The 15,291-nt window shown below is 44.1% G+C and overlaps 1 protein-coding gene across 3 annotated transcripts in view; it reads left to right on the top strand.

Moving 5' to 3' along the window:
• Nucleotides 1–7,317: 7,317 nt before the first annotated feature.
• The window catches only part of LOC143007503 (serine/threonine-protein kinase WNK1-like), a 64,914-nt gene continuing 56,940 nt past the window's right edge, over nt 7,318–15,291 (top strand). For all 3 annotated transcript variants that reach the window (XM_076158878.1, XM_076158877.1, XM_076158879.1), the window contains exons 1-2: nt 7,318–7,835; nt 10,083–11,784. In XM_076158878.1, coding sequence (XP_076014993.1) covers nt 10,804–11,784 — 981 coding nt within the window. In that variant the 5' untranslated portion in view covers nt 7,318–7,835; nt 10,083–10,803. The remainder of the gene's footprint in view (nt 7,836–10,082; nt 11,785–15,291) is intronic.

Below are 15,291 nucleotides of genomic sequence, written 5' to 3'. Positions count from 1 at the left end.
GTTTGAAACACCAGCTTGTGAGCCAAAATCCTCCCCGGTCCGTCCCACTGAAGCTTCCTAGAAACTGGAAGTCTACAGGATGTGCCAGCTATCCAGCCTGGCTGTTCCAAAACCTTCCTAATCCTTCCTAGAAAGTAAAACAGTTGTGTTGATACCATAGGGCAGAGTAAACATCTGAACTTGCCCATCTGGTTTACAGAGATTTACAGTGTGATGTTTCTGACAGATAGCTGGCTCATCGTGTAATCCCGCTTCAGTATTTGCTTTGAAACGTACATGATAAACACCATTGCGAAATACATTGAACAGGTACTTCACAGTCAATGCTGGGGAGTGGAGCGCAGAAGTTAAAGGATGGGCACTCCTGACTGTTTGGCATACGTGTGTGTGTTTGTGTGTGTGTGTGTCAATGAGGGAACACCAAAGCTGTCAACTTTGGTAAACTGCAGCTTACGAATGGAATTATACTTGATCCTCTGAGACTCTCTCCTATCCCTTTAAAGCCTTGAGGACATTTGATGGACCTTTGATCTGATCTTCATGTAGCAGCTTTGGTTGACTGTAAACACAGTTGTGAAAGAGAGTGAGAGTGTTGCGAAACAAAGCCTGCAACAGAGGCTTCTTGTTTTCGCATTATTCTGAATGTATCAAATTTCAGATAATAAGTTGTTTTAACATGTCACAATGTTTTTTGATATATAGATGCACTGGTCTGATAGAGGCATATCAGACATGTGACTCAATGTGATATGTGAGATCGATTGTGTATAAAGAAGCATAATGAACGGCATTCAGTACAGCCTCAGGTTTAAAAGTGCAACCACTTTCATAGTAAAACATCCAATGATCATTTATTGAAATACAATAAGCTCTGAAGATTATATGGTAAAAGAATTAAACTGTTCCTTTAGAGGACAACTCTCCCTCGTCCTCCGAGAGTTCATTTATTGCCTGAGTACTTCTACTACTGAGTTCTATCACGCAGGAACTTTGTAAATGTGACTTTGTCCCGCTGAGACACATTTATTGTTTCAATAAGGCTCAGGGGGCGTTTATGAGCTGAACTTACGAGACCTTTGATGGAAAATGGGTGGCATTCTGGAAGAACAAATGCAAACAAAATGCATAAAGACTCCTACATAACCTGAGGAGTCCCGAGGTGTGACGTACTATCAGAGGAGGAACACTGCGTTACTGAAGAAGTCACTTGGATGATTGGTGAAATATCTTCCAGACTTAACAGTGATGTCCATTTGCCTTGAATTGCTGCTGCTAGATGTGTGAGTGAGTCACTGTGTTACTGAACTGTAACATTAATGTCAAAGTTTAGTTTGAATAACAGCTGTGAACAGTACCTGCTGTAAGGCCGTTAGTGTGTTTAAACAGCAGCATGTGACGTCTGCAGTGTTGTTCCTTCTCATTGTTATGCACCCATACTTTCTGTTGCTGTCTCTCTCATTAATGCTCTGTCTCACTCTCTCTCTCTCCCACACACACACACACACACACACACAGACAAGGCTTTAGTTGTTGAGTACCAGGCAGAGCTGACCTCTCGCTTTCTACTCGTCTGTCATACACAAATGTACACACATGCGAATACAAAGACACACACTAACCAGACAGTGCAATTCTCTCATTCTTGCAATGATAAAGGGCCTTTATGTTGAATTGTCCTCATAATGACACACACATACACACATAATCAAAAGGTAGCCCAGTTCAAAGTTAAACGGCCGATTTTGCAGATGTGCATTCACCAGCAGTGAACACTGTCGGACCAAGAGCTCGCAAACATTGCACACACAAGCTCACACCCACATTTGCATGCAAACATACACAGGCAAGGAGGAGTCACCATGTGATGAGGGTGTGACAGCACAGATCTAAGTGCTAGTTTGACACACATGCTTTCATTCTGTTCATGTGCAGCATGTAGCATGCTAGGCAACAACGTTTAGTAACATATAAAATAATCACAATAGCATTTTTTGCAAGATCCTCAGGTGCGAAATACTACAAACATGGCCAACGGTAACTGTGTGTGTGAGTGTGAAAAGAATGTTTGTCAAAGTGTGTGAGAGAAATACGTATGTTTTATGCAGAGAGAGTGTGTGTGTATGTTTAGTATGGTTAAAGATTGTTGCCCTGTCTGTCACGCTATTGTTTCAATTTTCTTGAACATTAAATTGCCAATTTTCCTCAGGATCTCAATTCTCCTTTCTCTCTCTCTCTGGCTCTCTGGATCACTTCGAAAAAAGTAACAATCTCCAAAATGTCCCATAACTGTAAACGCAAGTCATGTCAAATGCTTACTTCAAGAAAAATATAAACCAAAAGATCAGCAGTTTAAGAGCGTTCCAGCACAACACATGAACACTATTCTCTACATTTTCCTCTTGTTAAGTCAAAGGAAGCTTATTAAATCTGATGTGACATTTACCAGGACATCGGATCTTCCTTTTAAACAAGTGCACACACACACACACACACACACACACACACACACACACACACACACACACACACACACACACACACACACGCCTTATATGGGCTGAGGCAGTGACAATGAAATAGGAATAACACTTGGTGATGGCAGTGACAAGACAACTGATTATTCCCCAGCCTAGGAATGTGCTGATGTATAAACTTCAAACTCTTAATACTCTGCATATTCTGGGTTAATTTTACTCATTGTTTCACTTGCTCTTCATTGTTGGTTTCAGCACAAACCAATTTGGGGGAAATGTCAAAGCATCAAGGGGCGTCCACACAAACAGAGAAAACTGGGCTGTGAAGAGGCAAACACTTAATTGTAGCCATTGAACATCAAAAAGTCTACAAATTAGAAACATGCACCCCGCCCCCCACACACACACACAATTACAGGATGATTAGCCCATTTCTCTGTGAAAATGCCAAAGCGTGAGCAACATGCAGCACACACACATACAAAGAGAGAGGGAGAGGAAGAGGCTGAGAGAAAGAGAGAGAGAAAGGGAGAGAGAGGGAAAAGAAGGAAGAGAAATGCAAATATTTCTTGGCTCACACCTTAACGTTATTTTGTACACAAAAGCACAGTCGTGTCCTCCAGGTGAGCTGTTACACTAACAACCAGCTCAGACAAATTAATTTCTAATAGGAGTTGATCGAAACGTATTATTATGTTCAATCACTCTCCTCTCCTCCTCTCAGGCTTTACCCTCTATAAACAATTACAGTTGTAAAAGGAGCCACCTTGTCATATTTAACCTTCTCTAGGCCCCACAGGGAGCGAGAGAGAGAGAGAGAGAGAGAGGCAGGGAGAGACCTGGTTTAGGTTAATTGCCTGTAATTTGGACTGGAACTAGGGGAGTGAGTACACGTGGAAATACATTTTGAATGGTGTGAGGATAATGGGTTTCTAACTGGCCTATGGGGAAACATATGGAACCAAACAGGACTGAGAGGGGGGAGGAGAGGGGGAAAGAAAGAAAGAAAGAAAGAAAGAAAGAAAGAAAGCATGGGAAATCCCAAACTAGACATTACAATGCCAATACTGTATACAATGGTAAACCAAATAACAGACTAGACTATTTAGCGACACTATCTGGTAGGTGGAGGTACTGCACACTCATTTGGTCATGCTCTATACTGGCTTCTAATACCTCATTCATCTTTTAAATGTATCACTATGTCTACATTGCAACACCTAGAGAGAGGGAGAGAAGGGGAGGGGGGCGTGGAGAGATAGTGACAGGGCGGGTTGCCTGTTGCAACGGTAGACCTTTTGCTTTGTGAACCTTGACACACAAACACTCACACATGCATACATATAGTACACACACATACATGCACACGCACTCGTACGCACACACGCATGCACTATGCATGTGCACAGAGACGGAAGCAGGTCCAACATAACTGGTGAAGCTGTGAAGGAGAAACTACAAAAATCATCTGACTTCATCATCTGCCGGGCGCCTCCTCCCTTGGTAAATAATGCTGAAGTGCCTTTGACCGAGGCACTCTGTCACATCACATCCCGCCCTGCTCTTAGGTTATGTGTTTTATTGTGGCGTTCATTCCTTCATCATTTCCTGTTTTATTTACTTATATTTGCCTCTCCTCTTGTTTCGGATACTCCACTTCCTGCCCTTGTGTGTTTGCGAACATCTGCCCCGCCCTGATTAGTTTCACCTGTCCCTCATTATCCCTCCTTCCCGCGTGTATTTCATCTGTGCCCTCTGTTCCACTCTATCTTTGTCTCAAGCTTCCAAGTGATCAGTGTTCCTTGTTGTTTAAATCTTTTCTTTGGATTCCATAACCAAGTTTTTGCCTTCTTCTTGCCTGTTTCTGTTTGCCCAATCCCTGATTTTTGGCAAGTAAAGATATATATATATTTTTTTTTTAAATCAAGCGCTTGTCTCTGAATCATGCTATTGAGTCCTTTCCCCTGTGGTTTGTAGTAATGTTGTGATGCAAACCATTGCAAATTTAATTGGACTCGCATGATGTTTACAAGACAGAGGAGAAGGAAAAGCAGAAAAGTTGAGTGGAGTTTCTAAGTTAATGGGGAGGATAAGCTCATAAGCTGGGTCGCACTGTGACCTTTAGGAAAACAGAATCTATCAGCACCTTAACCTGAACACACATATACACACACACAGACAGAAGGGCACACACATTCTTAAGCTTGTGCACACACACACGTGCACAGTGCCATGTCCGCAGCCGCTCTTTGCATACATTTCTCCTCTACATATTCTTGGTAATAGATCACTCTTTAGCTTCCTCTTTTGTGTGTGTGTGTGGTGGTAAATAATCCAGTTGTAAATAGCACATCACACGCAATCATGTTTTAGTCTAGTATTGGTGCTGACGTGCCTTTAAACACCCATTTGGTTTATAGTTTAGACAACGGCGCTAACAAACTTTAAACCCCTGCTTTGACGAGAGCTCAGTTTGAGAGAGTGAATAGCAGGAGATGTCACGTTTGGTCAGCGAGTGAAAGCTGCTGTTCTGTGGCCCTTTGGAGTTAATGAATTCCAGCTGTGTTAACTGTCATTCACACTGAGGAGACATGTTAATTCCACTAGAAACCACAAGTCTTTTAATACGCAGCACCGTTTCTAACATTTGCAACATTTACAATTTAGACAATATGACAGTGCTCTCATCTGGGAGACTCACAATGATTGCAACAATACCATAAGCTTCTTGTTCTTCAGTTTCAGGATTGTGGATAAGGGAAAGCACGCATAAGGTTCCAAAGAACTAGAATAACTTTGTGGAACAGGTGAAAGACTCGTTTTTCAAAAAACAACCAACAGTGGTGAAATAGTCGAGGGTTATTTTATGCTTAACCTAACACAATGTTACAATTGACCCAAGTGAGGATAAGGAATGCACTGAAAGAAATATGCGTGAAGTAACCTACAGGGTTTCCTGTCACGTCAAGGGAGTCTCATGATTTGCATACTGCTTTAGTCAGTGTAGGTGCCAAAGGCTACAACAGACCCCACAGGGCCTTGTTTTCCAATACATACAAAACCTGAAACTTTTGGGGGACAGGTTCTAGTAAGCAGGCAAGCACTTTGTCTCCAGTGTTTGTCCAAATACATGTGAGGGAGAGAAAGAACAATAACAAATGTTTGTTTGTTTCTGACAGTAGTGTATGTTCTGAGGGAATGCTGGGACCAAAGTCAAGTAAAGAAAGTGGCCTACATTACCAACATTATTAACAACACGGATTAACGCACAGGGATTCATTTCTTCACCACTGACATGCTTTCTGTATGTCCTCAATACAATACTCATGTGTCCTTCTAATCCCAATTTAATGAACAGACATTCCTCACAGAGAACGGTCTGACTTGTCAAACACAGGTTTAAAACCCAGAACATTAATTGCTGCATTCAATTTTCATGTTCCAAGGCCGGCCCTGCCTCCAAGACATAGCTTACTGACACATCTAAACGGGACAGTGCCATCATTAGTGTTATCTGTTACATCTGTGGCTGAATCCTGCTTGTCCTTCATACTCTGTACTTCCCTGTGTTTTACTCCCCCATGTGAAATTTGGATAATATATCCTCCATAAGGGAAAACATATCAGAGGTAATCCCCCCACACACACACACTCAAACACACACATCCCACAGCAGGCTCTAAATACACACTCTTTTCAGGTCAGTAATCAGGACCCAAATTGAATAATTTAGCCTGTGCTGAAACACAGCCTCGGTCATGTACTGCTGTGATCATGTGCAAAGAAACAAGTCCATGACCCAGTCTGTGTGACTGTCCATGACCTAACAAAGGCTGGAGTGTCTACAGTATGAGTATCAGGCATGAAATCATTCTAAGCAACTCTTTATCATCCCAGTAGTGTTTACCAGATTGAGTAAGAGCAATATAAAGACTAATGATCCCACTATCAACAGTGAAAGCTTAGATAACTGCAGTATTCGATAAGATACTCAATGTTTACATCCAACAGGGTTTTGACTCCAAACTGGAAACTGGCATTTTCAGAATTATTATGTATTTATTCTGGTTAACAAACCACACCCATATTTTTCAGTACACTGACAAGGATGCACAAACAATCTTGTAGAGTTCATGTGTGATGATCAAGTAAAGAGGGGAGAGAGAGTGAGAGAGAGCAAATGGCATTAATACAGATGATTAAAAACATTAATTGGAGGTGCCAGATGTGATGGAGACATAAAATAAGTGCCTGGTGTGCGTCATGAGCCGGATTACCCCGCAGCTGTGGACTACGCCAGTTTAGGGATACGGGAGTTTGCTCCTGGCTGCTACAGTCAAGACAAACGGAATAAACCTAGAGGATTCCGGTTATACTTTCTAAATAAAATCACTTCTCACATACATGATGCAGCAATTATTTCTCAGGACGGAAACTTGGATATCTCAAAAGCAATCAACTATGATTCACAGTAGCAAACAAAAGTAACGCATATTCATCAACATACGCAAATATGTATAATATGTATAATAGCACTACAAACGCAAAGCCATGGACACACAGGGGGCACGAAGGCACTATCGTTTGGAAGATAACACGAATACGACGATGGAGAGATACTTGAAATCCATGGGGCTGCCATCAGCACTGCCATGAGTGGTATTTAAATTACGTTTTGGTTGTTTCATGAATACACATTATCATTTCAATACTGGTGTATGCGGGAAGATAAATCACAAGTTTTATTTTGAAAGAAAACCCTGCTCGCGTTCCGGTGCTGTCCGGGTTACGTATGGCTAACTTACCGCGACTCATTTCTCTGAAAACCCTCCGTCGCCTTGTCGAGTCATCGCTAGTTTGGAGAGGAGAGGAGAGCGGACCGAGCCGCCGTCTGAGGGCTCGAAAGGGCGCATAACTGTGGATTACATTGGATTTATTGCATTAGATTAATCCCAGGAGCGGGTTAGGTGTGGATGCTGCTGAGGAAATTGCATCCTTGAGTGAGCCCGCTTACCTTACTTGCCGCCGCCGCAGACACGGACTCAGAAGCAGACGGAGAGCCGCGACACCAGCGAGCGGACTTGTCCCTTCTGCCCGGTGGGAGGTGTCTGTCCGACGGCTGCGGCTCTCTGCGCGTACCGCTTCCCCGTGTCGCTGCTCGGGACCCTTTTTTGAAGACATGGCCATAAGTTTTTTATTGTGACCAGCTTTGACGTGTTATTTTTGAGCTTTTCGACAACCAACTGTAGATTGAGTGTGACGCACTATACTGACATTTGTGCGGTGAGTCGGACCGGACCCCACTGCTCGGCTTTTCCATCAACATTCCACGGTTCTAGTTAAACTCACACCGATGTAAAGGTAACACACTGTCCAGTCTCCACCGAACTGTTCTTGTTTTGTCTGAATGGCGGCTGGTTTGCTGCTTGTGTCTTGTTTTAGCGCTGGGTAAAGTTAGCCGCATAGCCTCATTTTGTGTCCCAGAGTTCCTCAACAGGCTGCGCCGAACCCCCGTCACTGCACGCGCGTATTTAAGCCGCGGAGCTCGCGCCGACTGACGTCCATCGATGGGCTCATCATTTTAGTAATTTTTCAAGAACCAATATCCTTATTATGTCACAACCGCTGCGCATTCCGCCAGTTTCTCCGTTCATCTAAACGGGTAAAATGAGCTGAACTTTCATATCATTGCTGTGTTGTTGATAACAAATTCCATCCTTATTGAGATTCAAACAGTGAAGCACCTTTGCATTGGGTCTCTTTATTAAACCATAACAAAGATTATAAACATTGCTGAATGTTCAGACTGGCATTGACGTTTCCATTTAACAGGATTTTACGTTTTCTCCGGAAAAGACAGGACTACACGGCGCACTGAAACCAAATCTGCATGCATGTTTTGGAGCACATACAAACACATGCGTTATGTCCAAATGTCAGGTTGATTTGATTTATCAAACGACCCGATTTGATTGGCTGAGGCCACAAGGAAGCAGATGTTGCATATCCCCATTAAGGGCACATATGTGACCTCATAAGGGTTCATGTAGATGTTAATTTAATCATGTATAAATGCTGTGACCTGTCAGTTCATATCAATCACTGGTCGAGGTCAGGCTGCACGTGTGACCTGTAATTGTATTATCATTGCTATTATTGCTTTTTATGGTAAAATATTGGCATAAAATATTAATCCTCCACCAAGTACTGGTCAAATAAAAACCAAGTACCCCCCTGCCTCTCATGGCTCCTTTTCTGATTCACCTGCCTGAATCATAAATGACACCAATGCATATCAGTTTTTATTTGACCAGAGACAGATAAGAGATGTGTTCTGACTTGTTTAGATCTTAAATGGAAATGTAGCAAAGTCACAGCAACAGTAGCTGTCTCACACTGGAACAACCCATCTGCGTTTTTTTCAGCAGCTAATCACAGCAGCTGTGTCTAAAAAGTACAGTATCGCTTTTTTTTTATTTGAGCCATCTGGTGTAAGAAAACCTTCCTCTTACCACTTGGGCACCAATTTGCCTTTTGGGCCTAAACATTGCTAGGCTGCACCTCTTAAGCGTTAATATCAGGCAAGACTTAAAGCCCATTCATAACTCATCATGATGCAAATGATGGAACAGCATAAGACAGCACAGACAGCACAGACAGATTTTTTCAAAATTTAGAAATGGCAGAGAAGCAACACTTTCTGGTTGCCATTACCAACTGTGCCTTCATGGATCCATTCTGGGACATGTTTTTTGGGACATGTTTTCCCCTCTTTGGGAGCAGAGCAGTGCATCCATGTGATTCTCATTTGGCAGGCTGGGGCAATGTACACCAGCCCACTTGGCCATGTAACATTCTGTCATTCATCACTAACAGGAAGAGTTCAATCACAGGGAGAGATGAATTGATCTATGAGGCAGTGTTTTGGAAGGAGTAAATAGTATGAAGGCTCTGCGGTGTATGTGTGAAATCTGAATCACCAGATTATTCTGCATGATTCCTTATCTGTCAGTGTTGATATGAATTCTAACATCACACACCAAAGTGGGCTGCTGGTTTGTGTTTACTAATTGTGTTCTGTGCCAGTGCCCTTATGAATATTATAAGATGCTATGTTATGCAAATTGTAAATCAAGTCATCTTATTCCTCATAAAGGTTTTCAACTGCTTAACAGATTTGGCTGTTGTATTTTTAAATTGTCCTCAGAATAAGTGGAATCTATCCACAATGCCTGTCTGTCATGTTTGGCTGCCTAATTGCCACAGAGAAGCTTAACCTTCAGGTCAGCGACTTTGGTCTAAATTTGGCACAATTAGAGCCACACTCCTCTGAATCACTCCACACAATTAACTACACTGGGACAATTGGAGGGGGGAGATTGGGGTGGGATTCAGCTATTTTCTTTACAAGCATGACGCAGACATAAAGTTGGAACTGGCTCTATCAGAAGGTAAATATTTACTCAAATAAACGACAAACAATCCTGTGACGCATATCTGACTGAGCTACACATTGCTGGAATTATGAATTACTCAATATGAGGCCTTCATCTAGCCAAATAACTCTGCAATATCACTTAATTTTGATGTCCTTTTCTTTGTTTCCAGTGAGGAGGACTGAACCAAGCCCAGCTGGGCCAGGCGAGGCCTGGCTAGGCCTATCCAGGCTTCTGTCTGGCCTTAGCAGCTCGGCCCCAGGAATCCTACCTGTTCTTTCAGGCCCACAAGTTGAGCTGCACCAGACTGGATTCCAGTCATATTTGGTCTTATCAGGAGGTCACACTGTGTTGTTAGGTCTCCACTTCGTACATGCCTTGGTGGTCCTTCTCTGGATGTTGGCAGCAGGATGGACGTGGTTGTTGATTTGAGGAGTGTCACCACATTGCAGTGTTTGCACCCCCTGTCCTTTGACTGTGTCCTCTTCTTTCTTCCATCCTTTCCCTCCCCAGTCCTTAAGAGAAAGCCCCTTCCTCTCTCCTGGGGCTCTCCTGAGCCCTCAACTGAAGGGCCTTGTAGAAACTGTGGAATGTATATTTGAAACGCTAACATTGCAAGAAGGAAGGAGAGCTAAATCTTTGCCATCAAACTTTAGTACACTGAAAAGATCACTTTTTTCAGTTGAATTGATATATCTGAATATTTTCTATCACCCATCCCATTAGTTTTTCTACTGGAGTTTGATTTGAAGTTCACAAACGTTCCTTTTGAAAAGGAAGCTTGCTGGTCAAGACTTATGTGCACAAACACACAGTTTACACAGAGGTTGGTCTAATTACTTAAAAAAATCTTTATTTATATTTTTAGAATTCAATTTTGTAGTCTGGGAATAATGTCTGAAAGCAGCAGCAGCAGTAGCAGCAGCAAAGCTGTGAAATTCATAGCTCCGGCACCTCCGACTCCCTCTGCCTCCCCGTGCATATCACCCCAGACCCCCCACAAGAATGTGAACGGCTCTGCTAGTTCAGACTCGCACGTAGTGGAGAAGCTTGGCGGACACCCCGAGGTCCGACGCCGACGCCACACAATGGAACGAGACTCCAAAACAGCCGAGCACCGCTTCTTCCGCCGCAGTGTCATCTGTGACTCTAACGCCACCGCTTTGGACCTGCCCAGCAAGGCAGCTGTGAATATCGCCTCGCCTCCAGACTGTGAAGTGTCTCCCGCCTTCTTTCCTCCTCAGCCCTCGGGGCCTGGACCCGGTGCACGAGATGGCGAGGGCAGGGATGTGCTGAGGGTTCCCTGTATGCCAAGCCCGACCCTACAGCCTTGTCTCACTGTGCCAGATGTGGACAGGCCAGATGTGGACAGGCATCAGAGCTCTGGGAGTGATTTAGGTGCTGGCAATGTCACAGTTGTTATCACTACCAGTAGCAGTGTTGACCTCAGCGCTGATGAGGCGATTAAAGAGCCCAGTCCGACAGTATTGGATGTTACCAGTGAAACGGAGAGTAAGCAGGAGCTAGACATTACATCGCCCCCTAAAGTATCAAAGGGTAAGGAACAAGGGACAGCAGATGGGAAGGTGACGGGTCGCCTGGGCGACAGTAGTAGCAGCAGCAGCAGCAGCAGTCCCACTGAGGAAAAAGTTAGGGAGACGGAGGACGAGAGAGGACTGGCCAAGGCACGGGCGGAGCAGAGAGAGGCCGAGAAACGCGTGCAGGAGGAGGAGGTGGAGACGAAAGCGGTGGGGACTTCACCAGACGGGCGCTTCCTAAAGTTTGACATCGAGATCGGGAGAGGGTCCTTTAAGACGGTGTACAAGGGACTGGACACGGAGACGACGGTGGAAGTGGCCTGGTGTGAGTTACAGGTAGGTCCACACTCTCCTCTTCACCGTCTGTCCTCTGTCTTTCTGTCTCTGTAGCTCACTTGCACGACATCTGGCAGGAACATCACACCGTTCAGATTCTTGAGAATGATTTATTTTAAATGTTTGTGCTCTTAAGGCAGCTGATATGCGAGAACTTCCTGTTCGTCCAGTTGCCAAGAATTAGGAAATGAGATCAGCCCAGTTGCGATTGGTACAGATTACATACCACGTATTGCGATTGCATATGTGAGTAATGACAGAGCAGATTTCACCTGCGTCTTCAGATACACAAGGCAGATCTTTGTCCCGTTCCGACCAATAGGCAGCAAATTTAGACGTATTGATCTGTTCCTGCTGTGATTCAGAGGGCACTTTATGAGATGTAGTTATTTGGGATTGATACGTCTCATTTTCTGTGTTTTGAGTAAAAGTTAGTCCTACATTTCTGCGCCGTCTGACGTTTGTCTCAAAGCAGTAATCATACCTGTCTCCCGGCTCGCCCTTAATAAATTGTTGCAGGAGGTGAAGAGATGCCACGCTGATTTCTAAGGTTTAAATGCAACACTGTCCTGCCCTTGGACCTTTTAAAGCTCTGAAACCAGTTATAGGATGCATCACTTTTGAGTTGAATGCTTTAGGATACAGCTGTTGACACCACATGAGCACCAGCTGCCCTGTACTTCAGGTGCGTCCTCACCACGTCCCTGCACTCAATCCGGTGTGTGTGTGTGTGTGTGTGTGTGTGTGTGTGTGTGTGTGTGTGTGTGTGTGTGTGTGTGTGTGTGTGTGTGTGTGTGTGTGTGTGTGTGTGTGTGTGTGTGTGTGTGTGTGTGTGTGTGTGTGTGTGTGTGTGTGTGTGTGTGTGTGTGTGTGTGTGTGTGTGTGTGTGTGTGTGTGTGTGTGAACGGATGCTGTGGCACGTCAGATGATCGTATCCACACAATCTGTAAATGAGTGTCACAGGAGGAAGAGGATGTAGGAAACTGTGAATTAATAGGACAGCAGTAGAAGAAGAAGTAAATGACAGTGGGGAGTAGAGAGAGCTTGTGGGAATCTCCAGACTGTCTGGGGAAGATCCAGGCACTGAAAGTGAATAAAGCAACAGGGCTTCATCTCTCATCTCGTCTCTTCATTGCGGCGGGTGAGACAGAGACAGATAACCTCCCAGCTGCTCCAATAAAGCGTCGTTGTGACTCATAGAACACTGTGGCTGCACTCCCCCCACATGTCTCGTTTCCCCCTGTGTGAATGTCTGGAGGTAAGTGGACATGAAGCAGGGACGATTTGTGGCGCTCTTTCATCCTCTGCAAACAGTTTTTAGGTATATAGAGACAAACAATGAGACGCTGTGTCTTGAAACGCAGCGAATTGGTGGACGGTGAAGTATGAAACATGAGACAGGATGGCATACAGGATGTGGTTGCTACACTATGGTCTCCTGATGCAACTTCTGGTGTGTGTGTGTGTGTGTGTGTGTGTGTGTGTGTGTGTGTGTGTGTGTGTGTGTGTGTGTGTGTGTGTGTGTGTGTGTGTGTGTGTGTGTGTGTGTGTGTGTGTGTGTGTGAAAAGCAGAAAGATATTTACCAGAGTTGATGCTTTACAGTATATGTGTCAGCTATGTGACAAAAACAAATAGAAGAAAAAAAGATCCAGCCTGAGCTACTTGTCATGTTGTCGAGCAAGCGTGGAGATGGGGGTGCGTTCCATACTTTGCAGACGAGATGTAGGGCACACAGCCTCTCAGCCGGTCATATGACATTCAGTGCACTGGCTGAGCTCAGGGTTTAGTTCAGGAGGAAAACAACTCCATGGATTCACGTGCATCTGCTGGTCTGGATGAATCAGCCGTTACCAGGCAAAAGAAACAAACATACCAGATTGAAAATGGGTTTTTTATATTTGCGTTTCAGTACATTTGTATCTTTTTCTTGTGTGTATATTCTGCTCCATCACACTCCTTGGAGATGCACTGTAGTTAGAAATGACACCATCACACCGCTCCTTTAACGAAGCCATGATTGTGTTTGGACCTGTCGTGAAAATAGTTCTGTTGTCGTCTCCGCCTTTTACTGGAAACTCGTTTTGCAATGTAGCAAACGCGAGGCCAGTCCACTTCGTCCCTGTGGTGAAGACCATGTCAGATGTAATCACACGAGTCAGATGAGCCAGGACTGTGAAATAGTTGTCTTCAAATCTGTGTGTGTCTTCTCTGGGTATGACTGTTTCCTGTGTGAGAGTGGGATTGTTTTCCTGGCGTCTTCATCACAAGATGCTGTTAAAATTTTCCTGAATCCTGAGGACAGAAAAATCTCTCACTCTGTCTCTATAGGAAAGAAAAAACATTTGTTTATCAGGAAACAAAACTTGTAGCCACTCTGTAGTTTTGTCAAATATTCATCATATACAGACTCGTACTATCTTGTCTTGGAGTGATACTCTATCTAATCTGTCCTGGATCACTGGAATGAAACATTCTGTATGTTATACACTATGTTATGTAAGGGTATTGAAAACCTTTGGTGACGAGGCTCCCTGCATGCACACACAAGCAGTGTTCAGCAGAGCCTGGCTGTAATCCTGTGTGTATGTGTGTGTGTCAAAGATGACTGAGCAACTGCTGACATGCAGCAGAACGGTGGGAGTTAAGTTACAGACACACGCTCAACCTATCACACTGGCTCGCTGGGTGGGCAGTGGGCATGGCAACTGGAGATCTGTGGGAGTCGGGATCACCTGGAACTTGTCTGATTTCTGTGTGTGTGTGTGTGTGTGTGTTCTGTAGTTCTGGTATGCATGTATTTCTGTGTGTCTGTGTGCGTCAAAGGCAGAGTGTCTTTACATTCTTCTGCGTCTGATGCAAAGCAGGTTTATTTCTCTGCAAGAAGAAGGATCCATAGTTGGTAAGAGGGGGAGGAGGAAGAAGATGAGGTCAAGGGTCACCAAGTAACTTCTCTAAATTAGCCTAAGCTTGCATGGATGCAAGAATGAACAGATTGATGTGGAGATAAAAGGGTTGAAGAGTAGAGGAGGAAGGTCACCTCATAGCTTAGCTGAAGGTGTCCTGTTAGTCAGGATGGAGAGATGATGGATGGGACTGAACACGGTGACCTCTTTTCCTTGGAATGAACCAAAATGCAGATGGGGGAGGGTTTGGAGTCGGTCCCATCTAGAGTTACTAATTTAGAGGCTGCTTGAAATGGTGCATTGTTCAAACATCATGTGGTGATGATTCATGAAAGTGCTGCAAGTGTTGAAGGGATTTGGGGATTCTTCTAGTGGCCCCTAGAGGATTCCATATCTGTCTTCTTCTTTGGTTTCAACATATAGAACTGCAGAATTAAGATTTGATGGATTTAGTGTGAAGAGAATGTGGTGACATGGGAAGGAGGAGGAGAGGTAACATGCCAGCTTTAAAGCTCATTGTTTCAGTGACGGAGAAGTGAAGACCTGAGGTAGTCGGTGGCATGAACTGCAACTCTCAAAATATTCACATTTTAGTGTTGAGAA

Source organism: Genypterus blacodes, unplaced genomic scaffold, assembly GCF_046128005.1.
Source record: "Genypterus blacodes isolate CSIRO-AG114 ecotype Tasmania unplaced genomic scaffold, CSIRO-AGI_Gbla_v1 ptg000090l_1, whole genome shotgun sequence".
In the NCBI taxonomy this organism is placed as follows: Eukaryota; Metazoa; Chordata; class Actinopteri; order Ophidiiformes; family Ophidiidae; genus Genypterus; species Genypterus blacodes.
The sequence above is the reverse complement of the archived record's forward strand: the minus strand, read 5'-3'. Positions and strand labels throughout refer to the sequence as shown.